The sequence below is a fragment of the Chiloscyllium plagiosum genome, unplaced genomic scaffold (assembly GCF_037043375.1).
Source record: "Chiloscyllium plagiosum isolate Xiang-an unplaced genomic scaffold, Cpla_swu_hap1 HiC_scaffold_17, whole genome shotgun sequence".
NCBI lineage: Eukaryota > Metazoa > Chordata > Chondrichthyes > Orectolobiformes > Hemiscylliidae > Chiloscyllium > Chiloscyllium plagiosum.
In genome coordinates, this window is record NW_028270155.1 from 54,778,293 (window position 1) to 54,795,569 (window position 17,277).

Here is a 17,277-nt window from a genome sequence, read left to right on the forward strand (position 1 = left end):
TAACGGATGCACTTTCCAGGTTGATGTCCCTTGGAGTGCGCCACACGATTATAGGGGAGACTTCAATCATCCTATGGACCCTGAGCTGGACAGGATGCCTAGGGGTCTCTCAAGCACCTCCCTGCAATACAACCAACTGGTGGATTTATGTAGGGATTTGGGATTGGTGGATGTGTGGAGATGCCTTCATCCAAGGGTTGGGACTTTACTTTCTTCTCTAACTCACACAAGTGCCACACAAAGATTGATAAGTTCTTTACTCCACCAGCCTTTTTGGATTTGGTACTGTCCTGTAGAGTTGGGAACATAGCCGTTTCTGACCATGCGGTAGTGTATTTGGAGGTTAAGGTCAGAGGTGATGGGACAGGCTTGCAGCATTGGCACATGGATCCTTTTCTCCTGAAGGACAGTAAGTTTATTGAGTACTTTTTGCAGGAGTTTAAAATTTTCTGGGATATTAATTTGGGTACAGCCTGTAACCCGTCCGTGCTCTGGGAGACTGCCACGGCCTATGCTAGAGATATAATTATTTCCTACTCAATGACCCCAGAAGTGACAGAGGGGGGAGCAGAAGCGTATGCTTGAGACCCAGTTGAAGGTAGCTGAGAGAGTGTACTTTGACAGGCCATTGTGACCAAGTTAAAGTGGATTACAGCTCTCCGGGCTGCTCTGAACTCCGCACTCACTCAGACAGTGAAGAGAGAGATCTCCTTTGCAAAACAAAGGCCATTCAAGTATGGTGATAAGCCGGATACATACCTGACATACCTGCCCAGGAAGAATCTCTAATCTGTGCCAAGACATGACCACCTATCCCATATGTTTTAATTTTGCTAACCAATCTCCTGTGGGGGAATCCAAATATTCCACATCCATTGAAATGAAAATCTAAATTACTATATCTATCAACTTCCCTTTATCAATACAAACTCAACACTGCTGATAACATTGACCACATTGCTGCTCAATGATATCCTGCTATTCATAATGCTTGTGATCTGCTCCCATCTTCTGTAGCATGCTATTGTCTTCTTCACCCAGCTCCGCAACATTCTAAAGCCCCAAAATTCTCAGCCTAGCTGTTTCAGAGCTTTACTGGTCCTGATACTCTTGACTTAGCTAAGTCTTTGGTCTTATGCTCTTTAGTGCTTTTTCTAAGTCTTCATGCAAATAGTAAACATCAACGGAAGCAAAAAGCCTTCCAACACAACAGTATTCAAAATTGTAAGAAATTGTCTTTGGTTACAACAGGGCACCATAATCTGTCTTTTGGTTGATGCAATACAGGTCAGCATCTCACCAGTTCTTATTCTCTGCATTCAATACCCCCAGCGTTTGATGACACCAGTTAGTCTGTTCCCAGTTTCCATAAAACACATCACTGCTCCTCTGTTCTGATTTCCCACGATAGCCTGCTGATGTCTGCCCAGCTCCCAAAACATCTGAGTCCTTTTAATTTATTTTTATATATGGGTCAGCCGTAAAGGGGACTTGCAATTTAATTAAGTTCTTTTCGAAAAACAGCAATTTTAATTCTCAGTTTTATTTAATTCACCAGCTGCTGTCACCTTGCAGCTGATTCCTGACCACTGCACATATATCATACTGTCCTCAGGACAAGTGAATCTCAGCACTTTGCAGATGTTACTGTTTCTGTAATCTATTTTTAAATGGTTAGAATTGTTGCCCTTCGTTTCGTTTTATGCGCCTGCTACAGACTGCAGCAGCAACCACCAGAAATCTGTTAATAAACAGGAAGGATTAACCTTCCAGGAAACCAATAAGTAAGAGACCCAAAATTAAACATATTTGTTTAAAATAAAGTTTTCAGTGACATTCAGTACATCTTCAGAGTAACTTGGGAGTCTTTCTGCACTATTGTGGGTTGTTCTCCTTCTGCGAACAGCTTATGTGAGGGTGGGACACAGATCGGATGTTATGGATGCTACTGGGGTGGGATAGGCAGTTATTGAGTTGGGTTTGGTAACATGTATCAAAATAACCCATAAGCCCTCACAGAAATCCCTCCAAAAAAACTTGATGCAAGTTGGATTTAGCCAAAAGTGCAGATCTTAACAAGCCCATAGGAAACATGGAAGATGTATATCAATGCCATGACTGAGTTAAAGAATTGGGGCGTAGCTCATTGATAAAACAACAGGTTCCTGAGCCAGTGCTGATCCCTCTAATGCAGAGCAGAAGGTAGAAACCGCTTCTCCCCATTATTTGAGAGCTGGGCTCATTGTCAAATGGCCAGTGTTACAAATGACCAATTCATAAGATTGAGGGCTTGCAAGTTTGAATGTCAAAGCTGGGATTTGATGCTCTAACCTTGATTCAAATTTACTATTAGAATTGCTGAGTCAAACACAAACATTTTACATTAATCTCATGCCTCAATATTTGTTGAAATATGAATCAAAAATTCAATGAAAAATTATTATTATTCATCACCACAATAATATATTGATGATGCCTTCAATCTTACCTGGACCAGGATGTTGAAGAACTGATTAAGCTTACTAAGTTCAACCAGATTCAGCCAAGTCATATCAAGAATCCATTTGGCAGGTTTTTGAGGACATGTTTTGAGGTCAAGAGAAGCACCACCTGGAATTTTGAATTTACATGACAGTGTATATAACATGCAGACCACACTCAGAAACATGATAAATTTAGCACTTCACATTTCAATAAGTGTTACAGGATTCACTATCTGAAACCAATTGGCCACTGGTTACAGAGCGATAGCTGCAGAGCTACTCTCTATACTTGGGAATATTCCCTACAGTATAGAGAGATCTGAAGGCAGACTTACCGTGATAAATTAAAAGAGGTTTGACATCCCAAAATATGTTTTTTCATATATATCCAAATTAGGAAAATTATTTTCTGGAGTTAATGCATTTTACTAGAGAACACAATAGCAAGTAGACTCTAATTGCTTGGTATATGACACTAGATGGGAGACATATACAACGCAGCATATTCCTAAAGTAATTACTATTTAGGGTTGTGTCACATATCCAGTTTGGCAATGCTTGATTAGAATCAATTCCCTGAGTGTGGAAACAGGCCATTTGGCCCAATAAGTGCACACCGACCCTCCAAAGAGCAACTCACCTAGACCCATTTCCCTCTGACTAATGCATCTAACACTGTGGGCAATTTGGCATGGCCAATCACCTGACCTGCACATCTTTGGATTGTGGGAGGAAACCCACACAGACATGAGGAGAATGTGCAAGCTCCACAAAGACGGTTGCCCGGTTGCCCAAGATTGGAATTGAACCCAAGTCTCTGGCGCTGTGAGGCTGCAGTGTTAACCACTCAGCCACCCTCAGAATTGTTGCAAGGCAATTCTGAATATGTGGAATATCAATAGTTGTGCACCTCAAGAGATTGTTGAAAGCACTAATGCCAAGAAATTGAAGTCACCTCCAGATAGTTATTTTACTTGTTTGAGTTTGCAATATCTTCTACAGTATCACTGCAGTTTCAGTAAAACAATGTTTTCTAATGTAAAGAGGTAAACCAAAGGAGAGATACTTCCTGCATCAGCTGTGTCATAAATATTAAATATTTTACTGAAGAAACTATTGGTGATTATCTTGACTTTGCAAGTTTGTGTAAAATCGATGAAAGCAAATAGGTGTCTGTATTACATCTCTTCTTACAGAAGAGAATGGAAATAAAAATTATATCATTCATTTTACACTATCATACAAAGCCAAAATTATCCTTAAAATGCTGAAGAACTATTTTCATTAAGTTTATTAAAATTTCTACAACATATGAAGATCAATTTAAGTGTTGAAGACTGATGATCTTGGTTCGTCCATCTGGAAAACAATCTATCCCTTAAATGCCTTGAGGGTTTTTTGTCTTATTAACAAATTCCATGTAAAGTCAGATACATTGCCCACCAAAATTAAAACTGAAAAATATCACTGACAGAATTATGATGCAAGTAATTTGTAAAATTTACATTGAATACCAGGATATAGTTTTGTTCGCTGAGCTGGAAGGTTCATTTTCAAATGTTTCATCACCATACTAGGTAACATCTTCAATGAGCCTCCAGAAGAAGCACTGCTGATGATTCCTGCTTTCTATTTATATGTTTGGGTTTCTTTGGGTTGGTGATGTCATTTCCTGTGGTGATATCATTTCCTGTGGTGATGTCACTTAGGAAATGACATCACAACAGGAAACAATATCACCAACCCAAAGAAACCCAAACGTATAAATAGAAAGCAGGAATCAGCAGTGCTTCGTCTGGAGGCTCACTGAAGATGTTACCTAGTATGGTGACGAAATGTCTGAACATGAACCTTCCAGCTCAGCGAGCAAAACTATATCCAGAACCTCAACCTAAGCTACAAATCTTCTCAAAACTCGCTAACACTGAATACCACCCGTTTATAAATTCTGTGTCATATGATCTTACTCCACAACCATCTGATGAAGGAGCAGCATTCAGAAAGCTGGTGCTTCCGAATAAACCTGTTGGACTAGAACCTGGTGTCTTGTGATTTTTAACTTTTTCCACCCCAGTCCAACACCGACACCTCCAAATAGGAAGAACAGTATACAGATTGTTATTTCAGTGGGTTGGCTCACGTGGTAGATTGAATGACCTCCTTCTGTGCTGTAAAATTCTGTGACTTTATGATGCTTTTAAAGTTGTTGTATATTTTCATAGAAATAGTATTGATCAGTCATATATCCACATAGCTTTAAGTGAACAATTCAGAGGGAACCTGTCCTGAATTAAATGCACATATGTTTTGCCTAATATCTCAATTGAATCCTCTCTTAGGCAAAATGCCAGACCCTGTACAAAGCAAGCCAAAAAAAATACAAATGGAGAATGTGAACAAGCACATTTTATAACATTATAAATATTGAGAATTAAAGATGATGGTTTCCAAATCATTTTATTAGAATGTTAAAGGATCTATGTAAGTGCAAGTTAATACTGATGTGAAGCAATATGACAGACCCTTTGTGCACAGCGAATTCCATTGTCTAATTTAGATTCGAAGTAAAAATGTGATTTTCTTCCTTTTTTTCTCCAACTTAGCTAACACAAAATCATTGTAACAATTTATAAAAGTTCAACTTCATCTACTTATGAACCAACATACCTTTAATGAGTGTGAGAAATTCATCATGCTTAACCTTGTGGCATTGCATATCAATTTTTAAAGTAAGCAAGAGTGTGAAAAGGAACTTGTGTTGCTCATAGAATCCCCGAGCAGTGTAGGTGTAAATTTCATAGGTCATATAATCAATAATGCAGACTATTCGCTTGCTAGTGAATGGACTTTTAGCAGACCTGGTGGAATTACAAATACGTTAAATGTAAAATGAAATATACACAAAATAGAATGCAAAGACATAAAATAGAAATCATAATCAAAATTGGGGTGGATTAAACAGGAACTAAGAAAATAGATTTGACTGGCAAATCCAAGTAAATAGGACATGGTACCAAACCTGACTAGTGACAGGTCAAAAATCCCAAGGAATTGCTTCAGGGAAGTCTGATACATCACGTTCACCATACTCATCTCGACAATTAAGAAATAAAGAATACTGCCTCTTGTAGCAACTGTGAGGAAATAAAATGATGCACAATAAATCATTACTACAATGATAATTTACTGCAACACAAAGTTAATATTAAATCCAAACATTTTCCAGCGGTTAGGTCTCCAGTACTGCCCAGAAAACCCTCTTTTGTTTTAAAAACAGTCATGCCTTTTATGTAACTTCAATTGTGTCTTAAGCTCAAATTGGTTCATAGAACTAGTTTAGTAAATTACATTCCAACTTTCACATTTAAATCAGGCTTTCTGTGGATTAAACTTCTTAACTTCAAACATTCATTTGAGGAAACTGTACTGAATGTTTTAGAAGGATGTACTACCATAAGAAAGATATAATATAATGATAGCATAGAGATTTACTTATTTTGGAAGAGTCATAGGCAGTCTGGAATTTGAATATTGCTGAATATTTTTTCAGCAATTGAATATTGCTGAATATTATTGAATATTTTTTCAAAGCTTTTCATCATGGACTCATCAGAACAATTAACACAAGTACTGCAGCGCTGTGTCATGTCTCTAGACTGTCCACCAATGGGTGAATCAAAATTCATTAAACTATGAACTCATATGAATTTAATGATACGTATGTGCAAATAAATAGTTTTTGCTACAGGAACTCTGCTAGACCCAGCTCTCGGAAACATGTTTGTTGGGTTTTATGAGAAACATAACACCTAACCTCTTACCCTTTGCATATTCTGATACATTGATGACACATAGATGATTTGAAGCTATATAAAGGATCTGCGTACATGTCTTAATGCATTCCATCCTGTGGCCAAATTCATCTTTGAAATGGGCAGTCAAATTAGCATCCTTTCCTTCATGTCTTGGTTGAGAAATCAACTGGGGGTGCCCTACCACAAACCTACATTTACTGGCCAATATACGCATTATGATTCCTACATTTGCTCACACAATAATATTGACCTAATTGGCAATCTCATAAATTCAGTCCAATAAAGGTTTTCCCTGAGAGTCATAAAGTCATAGAGACATAGAGATGTACAGCATGGAAACAGACCCTTCTGTCCAACTTATCCATGCCGACCAGATATCCCAACCCAATCTAGTCCCACTTGCCAGCACCCAGCCCACATCCCTCCAAACCCTTCCTGTTCATATACCCATCCAGATGCCTTTTAAATGCTGTAATTTGTACTAGCCGCCATAACTTGCTATTTGTTGCAAGTTTTCCTGCTGAGTGCAATATAAAATCCTTCAATGTGTCTTTTTTTTCAGCAAAACTTTTAACTAATTAAAAATAAATAATGAAGTAACAATAGGCAGTTCTGAACACTCAAGGAGTTCCCTTATTTAGTTTAAAGCCACAGTCTGATTCTACATATTTTTTATTTTTTCAGTTTGATCATTAATGCCGAAATAAAGAGCGGTTGAATCTGAAGAAATTCAAATACAAAGATGGAAGCTGAAGTGTCAAGTGCAGAATCTATGAAGAAAAGAGTTTTGTATACTGATTGATTTGATGCATCAGATTCCACAGAGTTCTGACCTACCTGGTCGGTACTCCTCCCTAGCAGCATTTATTTGCAGTTCTGTCTCAGCTGCTGTCTTTAACTTTTTCGTTACTTCTTCAGCTGTCAGCTTGGTGTTTTGAAGCACTATGATCAGACTCTCATCATCCACCAGGGAACCTTGGGTAGTTGTTAACCGGTAAAGTAGGTTATCTTCTAGCTCCTTCATCTTCCTTTTATTTGCAGTTACATCCTCCATCAGAGTTGTTCGCTCTCTCTCCAGTTCCTAAAAATAAATTCAGACACAAATATCTACAGTTTAATACAAATTAAGCTCTACTTCTGGCTTTAAAGAAATAACTCTCCTACTTGAAAACTTTATACTTTAAAGCCTAAATGGACATTGTTTATCTAACAGTATATTTTTGAGACTGCATTTACCATTCTCCAACTAAACGTTGTTTCCATCCTTTTGTTTCAATACTGCAGATTATTTGTCAAAGAATAATTATTACCACAGGCTCAAAATGGTCTTTAACATTGTTCTGAATTCTGCTACAAACCTCAGGATCCCAACACTGGGTTAAGGACAAGGTCCCCAGTTTGCATAGACCAACAGCAGGACCCGCAAAGCAATTTTTCTGCGGGAAATGGAAATCTCTGTTTGAAAGCTTTAATAGCACCTTTAGAGTAGATAAAGTGGAACTAGTAGATATAACAGACTTAGAATTCCAAACAGCATTTGATAAGATGCAGCACAAAAGCTTAATACACAACAATACACAAACATAAGAGCTCATAGAGTTGAGATGATAAATTAGCATGGATTCAGACTGGTTCATGGGCAAAAAATAAGGCTAAATGGAATCTTTTCAACATGTAATCGGTGACTAAAATTGCCATAGTCCCAGAGGACAATAGGGCTGCTCTCTGATGAGAGAGAAACAACTGGTGGGGAGTTTAGCCTAAAGGTCACCATGCCTCAGGCGAGGTGCAAGGTTGAGAAGGTAGAACCTTCTTAGTAACCTCAGCCAGTGCAGGAATTGAAACCCCACTTTTGGTATCACTCTGCACACAAACCATGCATTCAGCCAACTGAGCTAACTGATGCACCACAGGCTATGGCTACTGAAATGCTGGAAGTAACAGCTACTTAAATTTATATTAATGGCTTGGAGGAAAATGGAGAGTAGTATATCTAAGGTGTGCTAATGATACAAACTAAATGGAACTGCAAGCTATAAGGAAGAACTGAAATAGCTTTAAAGAAATACCGGCAGATTAAGTGAATTGGCAAAGTGGCAGATACTGAGGTGTGAGGTCATGAGAACAGAAAAACCTTTTTTTAAGGTCAAGAAACTTGTAAATGTTGATGTTCAGCGAGACTTGGATGTATTGATACAAGGAACATAAAAGGTTAGCATGTAAGTGCAGAAAGCAGTTTCGACAACTGACATGTTGGCCTTTTTTACAAGGGAGTTGAAGTCTAAGAATAATTAAGCGAGGATTTGATGAGACCACATCTAAACTAATGGTCTCCATTAAAAAGGATAAACTTGCACTGGAAGCAGCACAGCAAAAGTTCACTAGATTAGGCTCAGGCATGAGAAGGTCGTCCTACAATGAGAGGCCAAATAATTTAGGTCTTCAGATTGCAGGGGAGCTTTCTTCCTCACTGTAATTGAGATCCAGGCCATAGCAGCCAAGTTCATTCGACAGAATATTCCTCTTCCTGGTGGGACATGGGTAATGCTGAGTAAATTGTGAAAATACAATGAGAATTTTACAAAACAAAATCAGGTTTTTGAAGAAGTTTTATGGTTTTCCCCTGAAGCTTTAAATGGCCATTCCTGAGCCTCACTATTCTGCAGAAGAAGAAGGGCCTGTGCCCGAAACGTCGAATCTCCTGTTCCCTGGATGCTGCCTGACCTGCTGTGCTGTTCCAGCAATAAAGTTTCAACTTTGATCTCCAGCATCTGCAGACCTCACTTTCTCCTCACTATTCTGCAGCAACTACACTATTTCCATGCATTTGCATCTCATTAATAATTCAACTTGCCTTATTTCTATGGCACAAGAAAAAACATTTTCATTATATCCACTGTATCAAAACCTCCCATGATTTTAAAGACCTCTATTAATTATTCCCCAGGCTTTTTTCCAAAAGAAAGGAAGTTCAGCCTGGCAATCTTTCCTGAATATATACCCACCATTTTTTTTGTCTTCATTCTAGCAAACTTCTCTGCACCCACTACAGGGCCTCTGTATACTTTCCACCGTGCAGTGACCGGAACTGCACGCAGTACTCTTTAAATATGGTCTAACCAAGGTTTGAGATCGGTTTAGCATAACATTCCTATAATTTTCATTTTTATCCCTCCAGAAATATATCTAGGGCAGAATTTTCCTCTCTGTTGTGGTGCGAGCAATGGGTAGAAAGGTGGGAGATAATAAGAAAGATCAGAATTTCAACGTTAAGCAACATTATTGCAATTTTCACTGAAGGATTCTCACTCATACATGTTTTAGTTGTGATTACTGTAACAGTAAGAATGCTACCCAACTTGTCAATATTTCATATATTGTTATTTTAGTGACAATATACTGAGGAATCTTTCTACATGCATTACTTTATGTTTTAATATACTTTTTTTAAAAATTGAGCTGTGTTCAACCATAGTTGCCTATAACTATGTGTTAGTCTTACTCAATACAAGAAGTAACAGCCTCCACCAACCTGGCAGCTTTTCTGTACAGCCAAGGGGCACCCTGCCAAATGCCAGGGATCCCATAAAATACTGGTAATTAGGGTCTTGAATTGTGTAAATCAGCTTTCTGTCTCTGCGGATCAGACAGACGATCTGCTTCAGGGAGCACAACTCCCCCCCCGGTGAAGGGACAATGAGGGAGAGCTGTTCCAATGTGACTCCTTCTACTCTGCCAACCTTCAGCTCTGATTCTGCCACCCAGGGATTAGTGAAAGAGAGGAACATATGGAGGGAAATTTGGCAGAATTGAAGGGAACCTGCATGACATTATTACATCTTAGAGTTAATCTCATTCTAGCAAGTAATTTGAAGGGTCTTGTAACCATAAAGGTGCAATCTAAACATAAGGGTTTTCATTAATAAGAGACCTGTACCTCAGTGAAATGACATTCCTACCACCTCCTATTTATTATTTTCCTAAGGCTTTTTTAGGCCAGGGAAGGAATGACCTCCAATCCCTGAAACTGTGTGGGAGTGTAATTAATCCTCTTTTGCCATTCCAGTAAAAGCTTTTATTCTACTAACTGACTAGGCTCCAGTTAGGATCAAAGAACATACAAACACGTTGTTTGCTGCAACCCAGTAGGGAGACTTTATCCTCAAGCTTTGCACTTTGCGAGAACTTAGAACAACCAGATCAAGCCCAAGAACACGTTTGATGTCTCACTAGTGTGACTTATCAGTGCTCATGTGACTCACCTTTGAGAGAGACACTGTTCCAGCATAACATACCTCAACTATAATGCATAACAGTTTTATTGATAATCACTGAATGAATACATTGCGTAGAAACGGTCTAAAAAGAATAGTCCAAAAACCAAACACTTGATTGAAATAAACCCTGAAATTATTGTGCAGATGATTCTCTATTATGCTCATTTCTATGCTAAGCTATTTTCCAAATCAACCTGTTCAGAGATGTTATTACATACCTTTGGAGCAGGTGGTACTTGAACCTGCCTCTCTTGGTCCAGTGGTCGGGACACTACCATTACACCACAAGACAGCCCCACTTCTATGTTAAGTCATTAATTGAATGATTTGCATCACCTGTTTCTCAGTGAGAATGGCTCTTCCCAATAGTTGATCCTCGAGACCTTCAATGGTGACGGTGAAGTCAATAATTGAAGTTCGAGCACTTATCTCCGGAGTATAAGCGGGATTGGCCAGTTTTGTAGTAATGTACAATCTGAAACCACTCAGGACATCCATCTCCTTATCTCCTATCTTTACCTGCAGAAAAGACATCCAGAGTTTTGGTCAATAAATGCTGGTTTATTAATGATGACATAACCCAACAATAAATATTTTTAAAAGTACATTGATATGTCCACATTATAATTATTACCATATAAACGATGCACTATACAAATACTTAGAAGTCACCTTATGTGTAGACCCAGTTTTGATGAAGTTTTTTTCCAGTACATTGTCCAACGCTGGGTCAAGTTCTTCCCCTACATCCTCAATTAATAATGGTCTTCCCAGTGAAAGGCAGTCTTCCAAGTGATTTCTAAAGTACTTATGATTTAAGGATGTTACCTGTAAAAGTTTAATCACTTATAAGAAAATTTGAAATACATTAATGTTTACTCAGTTCTATAATTATCAGGGTATCAGGCGACGACTTGATAATCACGCTGTAAAGCAGTGGGAAATGATTCTCAAGTACTAGAAACACGAATCTATCGTTGCAGTTCATGCCCACTACCTGAAGTTCATTCTTTGCTTCTTTATTCTTTATCCAGGTCTTCCCCTGAGACTGAGGATCGATCAAGAGTGGGAACCGGGCTGCCTTTGCAACAATGATTCCATTTTGTATTGAGAGGTCATCATTAGGAAGGCCTTGCAAGTTCCACTCTCCAACTGTGGGTCCATCAATAAGCATTTCTGAGACATTTAGATTTATGGTGAATGGAATGTTATGTAATATTATTTCTTGCTGCCAACTGTTTAACAACAGATTTCTAAATTCCTGGTTGAATGGTCCTGCATAAGACAGAAACGCTGTTGCCAGCAAAACATTCCCTGTGAAAAAAACATAAGACATAGCAAAGCACAGAATGAGAATAGTCAATTCAGTCTATAACGTTCGCTCTTTTCCTTGATAAGTCTGAACAACCATGAACTCTGCCCTCTTGACGTCTGTGAGATAGAAGATGTCATGCTTTCCCTTTATCATGTCTGTTGCAAGGATTAAACAGACAAATAATAAACTGCTAAAATATCATCTGATTATTGACAGAGTAAAAGAACATTGGAAGAAAGGAATTACATCACTCTTACGGTATAGCCATTGTCAAGAATGATTTTGCAAACCTTTTCAGATTTCAGCCAAACAGCAATGTGGTGAAATTATTGCACAATTATTCTGTCTAACAATTTAATTACATTCTTTCCCAGAAATAATGCTCTGCATTGTTGTTTACACAATGCCATGTTATACTACCTTAGTGTTGTCACAACAACAACTTGCACTTTATGGCTTCTTTAATGTAACAAAAAGTTCCAAGGTGCTTTAGATTTAAGGTCGGTAAATTGGCCAAGTTAAATTGTCCATAGTGTTCAGGGATGTGTAGGGTTAGGTGCATTAGTCAGGGGAAATGTACGGTAATAGGGTAGGGAAATGGGTCTGGATGGGATACTCTTCAGAGGTCAGTGTAGACTTGTTGGGCCAAATCGCCTGTTTCCACACTGTAGGGATTCTATGATAGTATTAGTGAATAAACAAAACATGGAGCAACTTAAGATGGTGGTAAGGCAGATGGATTACAAAGATAGGTTTTAAAGAATGTCCTAAAGGGGGAGGGAAAAGTGGTGAGACAGAGAGGAGCTCTGGAACTTAAAGCAGGCATGGTTGAAAATGGAGTCGTGATTAAAATCAGGGACATGCAAGAGGCCAGAATTGGAGGTCAGCACAGATCTCACAGGTTATGAGGTGCAAAAGGCTACCAATTTGAGAGGGAAAAGCCAAGGCAAAGGATTCTGGGTAATCCAAAATGGAAGACAGGAAAAATGTCTGGCTGTAACAGGATGCTCCTTTTTTGAGGTATTTTAGGTATAGGAGGTGATTTCCTTGAATTGCAGGAGCATCAATTCTTGTTTTATATGCAGTTGCATTGTTTTGGAACTTTGGACAAAAAAAAGTCAGAACAACAGCACTTTTAAAAGGGAGAGGACAGACAAAGGTAGCACATGATGAGGTCAGTGCAGGAGAGAGAGAAAGAAACTGACAAAGCAGTGAACCTGCACAGTTACTGCCTTTGCTGTTTGAATTCATGTATCGCTGGACATTGGAGTACGTCTAGGAAAACTCATCAAACAGTGAAATTCACAAGTAATCTTGGAGGAACCTGTTTGGGAGAGGTCACAGCATAGAAACAGAAATGAATATTCAAGCGTGGCCTTATAGTAAGTCTGCAGTAGTGAGTAGAGTGGGTTATTTCTTGATTATATGTTTTATTGAGATATGTCTCTTGATTAAAATTAAAATATAAGCCTTAACTATCAATTTAACCTGGAGCAGTGTTTTGTAGAGGAATAAGACAGTGCTATTTTCTGGGTCTGTAGATTGTGAAGGAGCAAAAATGGCCTTTAGTAGAGTGATATGCACTTCTTGTCAGATGTGGAAGCTTAGGGAGAGTTTACGGGGTTACTGAGGATTATATCAGCAATACATACCATTGGTTGTGAATCCTATCAAATAAAATGGATTGGTAGGAGAGACAGTTCGGGGCAATGAGGAATTTACAAGAGCAAGAGGATGCAATGGATGGCAGTTATAGGAAGGGGGAAAAGACGCAGATATAATCACATAGATGGGTTAACTCCTGGAAAAGTAAGAGAGGTAGGCAGTTAGTGCAGGAGTCTACTGTGGCTATCCCCATTTCAAACAAGTATGCTGTTTTGGAAAATGTAGCAGGCGATGGATTCTCAGGGGAACATAGCACAAACAGCCATGTTTCTGGTATTGAGACTGGCTCTAATGCAATGAGGGGTACACCGGGTTCCAAGAGATCAATTGTGTTAGGGGACTCTCTAGTCCAAGGTACAGACAGACGTCTCTGTGGCCAGCAGCAAAAACCAGAATGGTGTATTGCTTCCCTGGTGCCAGGATCAAGGATGTCTCAGAGAGGGTGCAGAGTGTTCTCAAGGGGGAGAGGGGCCAGCAGGAGGTTATTGTACACATTGGAACCAATGACATTGGAAGGAAAAAGGTTGAGATTCTGAAGGGAGATTACAGAGAGTTAGGCAGAAATTTATAAAGGAGGTCCTCAACAGTAGTAATATCTGGATTACTCCCGATGCTATGAGCTAGAGAGGGCAGTAATAGGAGGATAGAGCAGATGAATGCATGGCTGAGGAGCTGGTGTATGGGAGAAGGATTCACATTTTTGGATCATTGGAACCTCTTTTGGGGTAGAAGTGAGCTGTACAAGAAGGACGGATTGCACCTAAATTTGAAGGGGACTAATATACTGGCACGGAAATTTGCTAGAGCTGCTCAGGAGGATTTAAACTAGTAAGGTGGGGGGGGAGGGGGGGGGGGGGGGGGCGAGGGGAGGGGGGGGGAGAGGGGGGTGGGACCCAGGGAGATAGTGAGGAAAGAGATCAACTTGATACTGGTACAGTTGGGAACAGAAGCGAGTCAAACAGTCAGGGCGGGTAGGGACAAAGCAAAGAACAAGGTAGGACTGATAAATTAAACTGCATTTATTTCAATGCAAGGGGCCTAACAGGGAAGGCAGATGAACTCAGGGCAAGGTTAGGAACATGGGACTGGGATATCAGAGCAATTACAGAAACATGGCTCAGGAATGGGTAGGACTGGCAGCTTAATGTTCCAGGATACAAATGCTACAGGAAGGATAGAAAGGGAGGCAAGAGAGGAGGGGAGTGGCATTTTTTTTATAAGGGATAGCATTGCAGCTGTACTGAGGGAGGATATTCCAGGAAATGCAGCCAGGGAAGATATTTGGGTGGAACTGAGAAATAAGAAAGGGTTGATCACCTCAATGGGATTGTATTATAGACCACTCCAATAGTCAGAGGGAAATTGAGAAACAAACTTGTAAGGAGATCTCAGTTGTCTGTAAGAATAATAGGGTGGTTATGGTAGGGGATTTTAACTTTCCAAACATCGACTGGGACTGCCATAGTGTTAAGGGTTTAGATGGAGAGGAATTTGTTAAATGTGTACAAGAAAATTTTCTGATTCAGTATGTGGATGTACCAACTAGAGAAGGTGCAAAACTTGACCTACTCTTGGGAAATAAGGCAGGGCAGGTGACTGAGATGTCAGTGGGGGAGCACTTTGGGGCCAGTGACCATAATTCTATTCGTTTTAAGATAGTGATGGAAAAGGATAGACTAGATCTAAAAGTTGAAGTTCTAAATTAGAGAAAGGCCAATTTTGATGGTATTATGCAAGAACTTTCAAATGCTAATTGGGGGCAGAATTTCGTAGATAAAGGCTAGGAATTGGGAAGCCTTCAGAAATGAGATAACAAGAATCCAGAGAAAGTATATTCCTGCCAGGGTGAAAGGGAAGGCTGGTAGGTATAGGAAATGCTGGATGACTAAAGAAATTGAGGGTTTGGTTCAGAAAAAGAAGAAAGTATATGTAAGGTGTAGACAGGATAGATCGAGTGAATCCTTAGAAGAGTATAATGGCAGAGGGGTATACTTAAGAGGGAAATCAGGAGGGCAAACAGGAGACATGAAATAGCTTTGGCAAGTAAGATTAAGGAGAATCCAAAATGTTTTTACAAATACATTAAGGACAAAAGGGTAACTAGGGAGAGAATAGGGCCCCCCAATTTGGATTCCTGAAGAAGGGCTTATGCCCGAAACGTCGATTCTCCTGTTCCCTGGATGCTGCCTGACCTGCTGCGCTTTTCCAGCAACACATTTCCACCCCTCAAAGATCAGCAAGGCGGCCTTTGTGTGGAGCCGCAGAAAATGGGGAGATATTATACGAGGATTTTGCATCAGTGTTTACTGTGGAAAAGGATATGGAAGATATAAAATGTATGGAAATAGATGGTGATATCTTGGCTAACGTGGTGCCACTGTTTAAGAAGGGTGGTAAGGACAAGTCAGGGAACTATAGACCAGTGAGCCTAATGTTGGTGGTGGGTAGGTTGTTGGAGGGAATCCTGAGGGACAGAATGTACATGTATTTGGAAAGGCAGGAAAAGGCAAGGGATAGTCAACATGGCTTTGTGCGTGGGAAATCATGTCTCACAAACTCGACTGAGTTTTTTGAAGAAGTAACAAAGAGGATTGATAAGGGCAGAGTGGCAGATATGATCTATATGGACTTCAGTAATGCATTGGACAAGGTTCCCCATGGGAGACTGATTAGCAAGGTTAGATCTCATGGAATACAGGAAGAACTAGCCAGTTGGATACAGAACTGGCTCAAAGGTAGCAGACAAAGGGTGGTGGTGGAGGGTTGTTTTTCAGACTGGAGGCCTGTGACCAGTGGAGTGCCACAAAGATCGGTGCTGGGTCCACTACTTTTCATCATTTGCATAAATGATTTGGATGCGAGCATAAGAGGTATAGTTAGTAAGCTTGCAGATGACACCAAAATTGGAGGTGTAGTGGACAGCGAAGAAGGTTACCTCAGATTACAATGGGATCTTGATGAGATGGACCATTGAGCTGAGAAGTGGCAGATGGAGTTTAATTCAGATAAATGCGAGGTGCTGCATTTTGGGAAAGCAAATCTTAGCAGGACTTATACACTTAATGGTAAGGTCCGAGGGATTATTGCTGAACAAAGAGACCTTCGAGTGCAAGTTGATAGCTCCTTGAAAGTAGAGTCACAGGTAGATAGGATAGCGAAGAAGGCGTTTGGTATGCTTTCCTTTATTGGTCAGAGTATTGAGTACAGGAGTTGGGAGGTCATGTTGCAACTGTACAGGACATTGGTTAGGCCACTGTTGGAATATTGCATGTAATTCTGGTCTCCTTCCTATCAGAAAGATGTTGTGAAACTTGAAAGGGCACAGAAAAGATTTACGAGGATGTTGCCCGGGTTGGAGAGTTTGAGCTATAGGGAGAGGCTGAACAGGCTGGGGCTGTTTTTCCTGGAGTGTTGGAGGCTGAGGGGTTACATTATAGAGGTTTATAAAATTATGAGGGGCATGGATAGGATAAATAGACAAAGTCTTTTCCCTGGGGTCGGGGAGTCCAGAACTAGAGGGCATAGGTTTAGAGTGAGGGGGGAAAGATATAAAAGAGACCTACGGGGCAATGTTTTCACACAGAGGGTGGTACGTGTATGGAATGAGCTGCCAGAGGAAGTGAGGGAGACTAGTACAATTGCAACATTTAAGAGGCATTTGGATGGGTATATAAATAGGAAGGGTTTGGAGGGATATGGGCTGGGTGCTGGCAGGTGGGATT

The 17,277-nt window shown here is 39.9% G+C and overlaps 1 protein-coding gene across 1 annotated transcript in view; it reads right to left on the bottom strand.

Annotated features, from left to right (window-relative positions):
* Positions 1-17,277, bottom strand: part of LOC122558738 (dynein axonemal heavy chain 5-like) — a 269,744-nt gene that overhangs the window by 43,172 nt on the left and 209,295 nt on the right. The window contains exons 65-71 of the mRNA XM_087996146.1: positions 11,573-11,889; positions 11,248-11,403; positions 10,912-11,094; positions 7,136-7,379; positions 5,503-5,617; positions 5,151-5,341; positions 2,489-2,610 (exon numbers count right to left, since the gene is read on the bottom strand). Coding sequence (XP_087852272.1) covers positions 2,489-2,610; positions 5,151-5,341; positions 5,503-5,617; positions 7,136-7,379; positions 10,912-11,094; positions 11,248-11,403; positions 11,573-11,889 — 1,328 coding nt within the window. The remainder of the gene's footprint in view (positions 1-2,488; positions 2,611-5,150; positions 5,342-5,502; positions 5,618-7,135; positions 7,380-10,911; positions 11,095-11,247; positions 11,404-11,572; positions 11,890-17,277) is intronic.